The 7806-nt window shown below is 36.1% G+C and overlaps 1 protein-coding gene across 1 annotated transcript; it reads right to left on the minus strand.

Annotated features, from left to right (window-relative positions):
• Nucleotides 1–277: 277 nt before the first annotated feature.
• On the minus strand, nt 278–4112 carry LOC128200733 (uncharacterized protein K02A2.6-like). The gene is made up of 2 exons (XM_052895067.1): nt 2324–4112; nt 278–2247 (listed from the first exon to the last, which is right to left on the minus strand). The coding sequence occupies exons 1-2, from the start codon at nt 4110–4112 to the stop codon at nt 278–280; spliced, it is 3759 nt and encodes a 1252-aa protein (XP_052751027.1).
• Nucleotides 4113–7806: the final 3694 nt, after the last annotated feature.

The raw sequence follows: 7806 nt of genomic DNA on the forward strand, positions 1-7806 counted from the left end.
ACTATTATTTTTTTTATTCAATGAACACTAGGTTATTTCTTAGATGAAATATGTATTTATGGTTACTAAAGAATACATCCAAGTTGAGATTATAAGCAAACTGATTTATTTATCTTTTACCCTCAGTACACCAAATATCAACTGTCATTAGACATCTCTAATAAATACATAACATACCTTTCTCTCATATTGATTGGTTTACAAAGCAATGATTCTATCTTACAAATCAATAGATACATAATAATATTTTAAAATTGACAATCACAATAATGAAATGCTAATTAGGTATTCCTATAATATCTGGCCATAAATCAGGCGGTGGAATCAATATGGGGGAATCCGGTGTCAATTCTGAATCTGAATCCTTCATGAGTTGACTGTCTAAGTCAGATGGGCGACATGTCATGTCAGATGGTCTGGCCAAGATTTGGTCAGTATGGCGGCGATGTAACTCTCCATCTTCCGTTTTCACCCTGTAAGTCGTTGGCCCCTCTATTGTTTCCACAGTGGCTCTGCGCCACTTTTCTCCTGGCCCGTACATGTGTATCAGTACTGGTTGATTCACTGCAAAGGTACGGGTGGGCCGGTGCTGTGCCGCCACTTCACGTTGCTGGTCAGTACGGCTAGGCATCGAATCAGGGTGTAAGACTGACACTGCCGTTCTATATCTCCGCCCATTGAGTAGTTCCGCTGGTGTTTTGTTAGTGGAACTATTAGGAACTGTCCTTAAATAATATAAAACTTTACACAATTTTTGTTGCCATTGTATATTCTGGCTTTCAAGTTTCTTCATTTTATTTTTAAATGTTTGAATTGCACGTTCTATCTGCCCCTTCGTTTCTGGGTGGTAAGGTGGGGAATACAAATGTTTAATTCCATTCTTTTTTAAGAAATTATTGAATTCTTCCGAGGTAAATGCGCGTCCATTATCTGAAACTAGTACGTCAGGCAGTCCTTGTGAAGTAAAAATTTTCCTTAGCACCGTTATCACTGTCCCGCTATTCATCGTTGGTACTATTTCGGCTTCAAACCATTTGCTATAGCTATCTACTAGAACTAAAAATGTTTTCCCCTGGAAGGGGCCAGCAAAGTCCACATGTACACGACTCCAGGGTTTCTCTAAAACAATCCAAGATTGAGGATCCTTTGGTGGTTTATTTCTTACTAATTGGCACTGTTGGCAGGCGGCTACAATATTCTCAATTTGACGATCCATGTCTACCCACCATACATAGCCTCTTGCATACGCTTTCGTCTGGACCATGCCCGCGTGTGGAGCATGTAACAACTTCAAAACCTTTTCCCGCAAGGATGCCGGTATTATTACTCTGTTACACCACAATAAACAGTCATTATTATGCGAAAGAGCTTCTCTTCTTGTCCAATAAGCTTGTAAACTTGAATCTGTATTCTTACGGGGCCAGCCGTGTAAAACATGGAACATTACTTTTTGCAGCACCATATCCTTTTTAGTTTCTTCAGCAATTTTGCCAGCATTTAGCTGCCACCCGCTCAACTGCTCTTCTAACAGAAGCAGATCACCAGACACTTCCTTCTTTACACTGGATGTATCCGTAGCGGTCCATCTGCTTAAAGCATCCGCGTTGCCAATTAGTTTCCCAGGTCTGTATTTTAGCTTATAGTCATAGCAAGCGAGTTTAAGTGACCAGCGTAACATTCTAGGCGAAATCTGTTCAGGTATAGGCTTTGCAGGATTGAATAACCCTACCAGTGGCTTGTGATCTGTAACTATACAAAATTTACGACCTGCTAAAAATTCGTGAAATTTGGTCAATCCAAATATAATTGCTAGTGCCTCCTTATCAATTTGCCCGTATCGTCTCTCATGAGCTTGCAATGTGCGCGAGGCCATCATTACAGGTCTTTCAGATCCGTCTTTCATCACATGGGCAATAATCGCTCCTACTCCGTATTCTGAAGAATCACAGATGAGAAGCAATTCTTTTTGTAAATCATATCCCACCAATGTAAGATCCGATGACAATAAACGTTTTGCCTCATTGAAAGCTTTCTGTTCTTTCTCTCCCCAGCTCCAGGGTCTCTTTGATTCTAATAGTCTATATAATGGCTCTAATATAGTGCTCTTATCAGGTAAAAATTTCTCATAGAAATTGTATAAGCCCAAAAAGGCTCGCAACGTCTCTTTGTTAGTTGGAGCCGGTTTTTCTTGAATTTCCTTTACCTTCGTAGGTGCCGGGTGGAGGCCTTCCGCATCAATCATGTGGCCTAAGAACGTAATGCTGTTCGCCGCAAAAACACACTTTTTTTTCATTCAATCGAAATCCCATTTCTTGCAATTTACCTAGCACTTCTCTAAGTCTGTGATTGTGTTCTTCAATGGTGGATCCCGTTACCGCCACATCGTCCAATAAACAGGCGACGCCCTCCATACCTGCAAGCGCCGTTGACATCAGGCGTTGAAAAACAGCTGGCGCCGCATTGACACCGAACGGTAAACGGTTCATTCTCATTAAACCAATTGGAGTGTTGAGTGTTAACAGCATTGCAGTCGCATCATCAACTTTTAACTGTGTATACGCTTGCTTTAAATCTAATTTACTGAATATTCTACCCCCACTCAACCTTACAAACGCTTCATTTGCCGTTGGAAGGGGGTACGTGTCTGTATCTATCGCGGTGTTTACTGTCACACGATAATCGCCACACATCCGTATTGTCCCGTCATCTTTCATCACTGGTGTCAATGGTGTTGCCCACTGCGAATATCGAATAGGTGTTAGCACGCCCTCTATTACCATCTTATTCAGTTCTTCAATCACTTTCTGTTTGAGTGGGTATGGTACCGCGCGAGCCTTTAAGAAACGCGGCGTGGCGTCTTTCCGTAAGTGTAACGATACTTTAGGGCCCTTGTACTCCCCCAATCCTTCTTTAAATAATTCAGGAAATTCCCTTTTATAAAGTATTATCTCCTCTTCCGACCAGCACAAACCAGACACTTGAAGTCCTAGTGTTTGGAACCAATTCCTGCCTAACAGATTTGGACCATTTCCTGACACTACTACAAGTTCACACTGTGCTTCCTTGTTCGCTAATATAACCCGCACATTTGCTACTCCCAACACTTTTATTGGATCTCTAGTCCACGTCACCAACTTCAAAGTAGTGGCTCTTAACGGTGGAGGTGTCGACCAGAGCTTCTTATATGTCTCCTCCGACATAATGGTCCGTGATGCCCCCGAGTCTACTTCCATTAATAATTTTACACCGTCTATTATGACCTCTGCCGTTATTGGTGGTGTATAATTATCAGTACAAACATAGATCCCCATCATTTCTTCTACTGCCGTATCACCACTTCTGCTACATTCCCCCGTCTCGTTAACCTGGTGCATGCGGCCCGGTTTTTTATCACATGCCGCCGCGATGTGTCCAAACTTCTTACAATAGAAACATTTTGCTTTCCAAAATGAACAACGTTCGCCTGGCTTATGACCGCGTGTACACCGTCGACATTCATTAGATTTTACAATGCCAATGTCCATAGGTTCACAATCGGTGACGTTTAACGGAGTTTGCTTTGATTCGCTAGACGTACTGGCAGGGTACAAATCAGGGAATGTCACTTGATAGTCCAGACATGTTTGTAGTGCAACTTCATAAGTTATTTTCTTCTTTTTCAATAAGTCGCGTCGTAAGCGATCATCCCGCACCCCCAGCACTAGTCGGTCTCTCAACTGGCGTTCCAAATCTATAAAATTGCACTTAGCTCCGAGCTGGCTGATGGCCGCCACATAGTCCTGTACACTTTCTCCCTGTAACTGTTGTCGTTTGTGAAATTTTCCCGCCTGTAGAATTTCGTTAACTTCTGGTTCGAAAAACCTATCTAGAACCCTCAAAATTTCCACTAAAGGTACTTCTGTAGGCCTTTTTGGAACTAAAAGCGATGCAATTAATGCAAAAGTGTCTTTTCCACATTGAGAAAGGAACAGTGATCGGCCCCTATTGAGGTTATCTTCACCGACGCCCGCCGCGTCGAGCGCGCACATTAACTGTTCCTTATAATCACACCACTTATCAGTCTTTGGGTTGAATTGTCCAGGAAACACAATATTTGAAACAGTTGCTGCCATTTTCACAATAAACAATTTTTATTTACTTCGTCGCCAATAAAGAATACATCCAAGTTGAGATTATAAGCAAACTGATTTATTTATCTTTTACCCTCAGTACACCAAATATCAACTGTCATTAGACATCTCTAATAAATACATAACAGTTACTTAGACGCTTCATAAAGTTTTATTCGTATTGTTTAAATTTATTTTAACAAATTTATTTGAACATCTTCATTTTAATATTTAATTAACTTGGGATTTTATCTAATCATTTATTTACACTTAGACAATTATTTTAGGATTAGTTTTTTCCATTTATTACATTTTAATGCTTAGATTCTTTCACTTCATTTCGATTTAGGTTTTCTACTTAGGCTCTCGTTTGTTGATTCGTTATACTCATACATTTAGGCTTTTATTATGAGCTTCCATTTAGATGTTTTAACTCGTATCTTTTAAATAGATACTTTATCTAAATTTACTGATACAAATAACGTATCTATTAGGTTCTTTACTTGAAGCTCTTCACATATTTAGGTTTTATACATTTAGACTCCTCACATACTTAGGCTTTTCATACATTTAGGTTTTATAGACTCCTTTACACACATTTAGGATTGTATTCATTTATGCTGTTTATGACATTGTAATTACATGCATTGAATTTATTACATATAAATAAACGAGTATAAAAATTTTAATTATAAAATTTAATGGATTCACTCTATCATTACAGCGTATGCAAATTAATTATAAATAATTATTTACAAATCTATTCATAAATAAATATTATGCTTAATTATTAATATATTGCGTAGAAATTTTAAGGCTATTCATACACATAACATTCAACAACATATAACTTCGGGTTTAAAGATCTTTTTAATACTTTTATTGTTTTGAGTCTTAAGAATGTCAGAGTGTTAGGCTAGTATCGATGAATCAATGAAAAATTTAAATGATGATCTTAAGCTCTGTAAAGTTAAATTATATACACATATGTGAAGTACATTTTTAGGGTTGAAAAAAAAAAATTGTAACAATAAACTTATCTTGTTGTAATTATCAATCCGGTAAACTCCTTGATAATTAGGGGGCCGGATGTGACGGTTCGCCTATAGTACAATAGGTTTAATACCATAAGTACATAGAAAAGAAACAGGGGTTCCTATGGGTGACCGCTGCGAAAGCTGAGCTATTTAATATAAACAAACTTTAAAGTCAAGGTTCACAATAGTATACAGAGAAGACGTTACCATATATGAAATATTGACACAGAAGGGAAACTCCTTTGATGTGTTTCCAGAGTGTAGTGGACGTCACAAGAAAATTAAATAAATTAAACAAAAATATATTATATTTTATATTAACCAAATTATAGTTTACCTTTTTCTCATCAGGTGTAAAAAGGATGCATATAACACGGTTTAATAAGGTTTATGAGAGCCTTTAAAGTTTTATAAATTCGATAATCAATTTAATAGAAAATACCAAAATACGTTAACATATAATTAAATTGAATTTAAAGAAAAGTTCAGTTCGAATAATAGGCTAAATCCGATTATTGAAATATCTACCCTTCGGTGACATAATCTATGACGTTACTAGGTGAGAGAAAAAAAAAAAAAAAAAAAGAGGAGGAGACGGCAGATCGGCGGGCGCGCGGGAGTCGGTTTTTAGGAATTGCGCAATAGGAGGAAAAAGAAAGAAAGATGGCGCGGGAGTCGTGTTTTAAGGAACTGCGCAATAAAATAAAAAAATAACTAGGATATAGATCTAGGAGGGACTGGTTCGATGAAGGGGTTTGAGATCTTAGTGTATCACTATCGATTAAGTGTGTGAAATTAATCAATAGAAGACTGGAGAATCCGGTGAGCTTGTTCCATTTATTACTACGTAGTTAGATTTTTGACTGTGATCACAGGCAAAGTCAATACTTAATATTTTTCACAACTATTAAAATACGTATTTAGTCGAGTCCATATACCTATAGGTAATGCGTATATCGTTAAATGCAATCACATTTGAACAAAGTTTACATCAATATAATTTACGTACTTACGTTATTCTACTCATATACAAAATCCAATTATATGGTCGTTTGATAGAACTTCATCAATTTGATTCAATTTCAATTTCATCAATTTTCAAAATACTTATTGAATCAACTATTAAACTATTATAATACTAACTAGTTTCATATCTAGTTATTATAAAGTATTTATTTATTGAGGATAATAGACTAAAGTGACTATGGTCTGGTCTCATTGCTAGGGAAACAGCCATTGATGAGAGAGAGGGGTTATTGAGTGGCGACCCTGTGAATGCAAGTGCGGTGTGGGCTACCTCCATTGTTTGGAGTGACTGTTTTATGTGTATTGTGGGGCCGTTCCTTGTGTCAGTCGGTGGAAATTGCCTGTGTTCAGTCGTGGGTTGGTGATGGTTGAGACGATGATGATGATGAAATATTTGTATTTATTACACTATTACAGTGTTAGTTTGGAATATCTGTTCATACTTAACGCTTCATGGTGAAGTGTTTTTATACCATTACTCGGTCGACCAGATTAATGATTCTTAGTCTATATTTGATTATCCATGACTACATGTGGGGATTTGTTTTACACCAGATGTACAAAGAGACAGCTTAACTGTTGCAAGTGATATTATGTGAATGTAATACTTTTAATACATTATTAATTGTGTTACTAAATAAATTCATGTGACTGTGGGGTGTTTATGGTAAACAAGCCTGTATTGTTTAAATAGATATTTTGTCTTGATTTATTATAAACTTTAATATTGATTTTGTTGTAGTAAGCAAGCTGATAATAACAATTCTGTGTGTATTACTGATTACTAATAATATTTAATTATGCTGATATTATAGGTGTGGATTTATTTCCTAATGGTAATAAAAGTACTGAAAGATTCTCTGACTATAGTTGCTCTTGACTAGGTGTGGGGTTCGGTATGGAATTGGTACTGTATGACACTTGTGAGGCTATGTATTTTGCTCATATTTAGAAAGGAAGTTGTCCTGGCGATGGGGTTTGTATATATGTTGTTTGTTCATGTTATATTGGCTAGACAAGTTCAGACAGGGTTAATATTAGTGAATATTTACTGGATTTATATTTAATATACATGTTTTGAATATTTTATGGGAATAGTATGGAGATATACAAGTAGTAAAATATAATATTAATATTTTATAAATTTAATTATTGAGTTATATGTTTATGTCGGACTGTATCCAAGGAGATATTATCCTATTAATATCAAGTTAGGACAATTACTTTAAATATTAATAAAGCAAACACTAACACTGATTATTCACTTCTTTAATAAATTTACATTAGAGGTTAGGAATCAAATGGATAGCATATTGGGAAATCTTCACCACACATGTATTTGAGGAATGTTCTTGATAATTAGTACTGTATGTATATATTATTGCAAGTACAATTGCAATAAGAATGTTAAACTTCTAATCTTCTGTTCATTCTTGAATTTGAAGTAGGCTTGGCTTACTGATATGAATATAAAACTGCAGCATTACTGGATACTATTAATTATTTCTGGTGTAAACCATGATTATTTATGTCACTGATAATTTAGTTGTATATTACGGTTAATATATGATGATTTTATATTTAATTATATTAAACAAATACAAATAAACAAACTTGCTAGTATTTGTTACGTT

The sequence above is a fragment of the Galleria mellonella genome, unplaced genomic scaffold, assembly GCF_026898425.1.
Source record: "Galleria mellonella isolate WM207_F2 unplaced genomic scaffold, CSIRO_AGI_GalMel_v1 utg264, whole genome shotgun sequence".
Lineage (NCBI taxonomy): Eukaryota > Metazoa > Arthropoda > Insecta > Lepidoptera > Pyralidae > Galleria > Galleria mellonella.

Bases quoted from the DNA above. Each gene is read 5' to 3' on its own strand.
- LOC128200733 (XM_052895067.1), bottom strand. From the start codon at position 4,112: ATGGCAGCAACTGTTTCAAATATTGTGTTTCCTGGACAATTCAACCCA. The intron at 2,248-2,323 runs GTAAATTGCAAG...TTACGTTCTTAG, and splicing joins CAGACTTAGAGAAGTGCTAG to GCCACATGATTGATGCGGAA.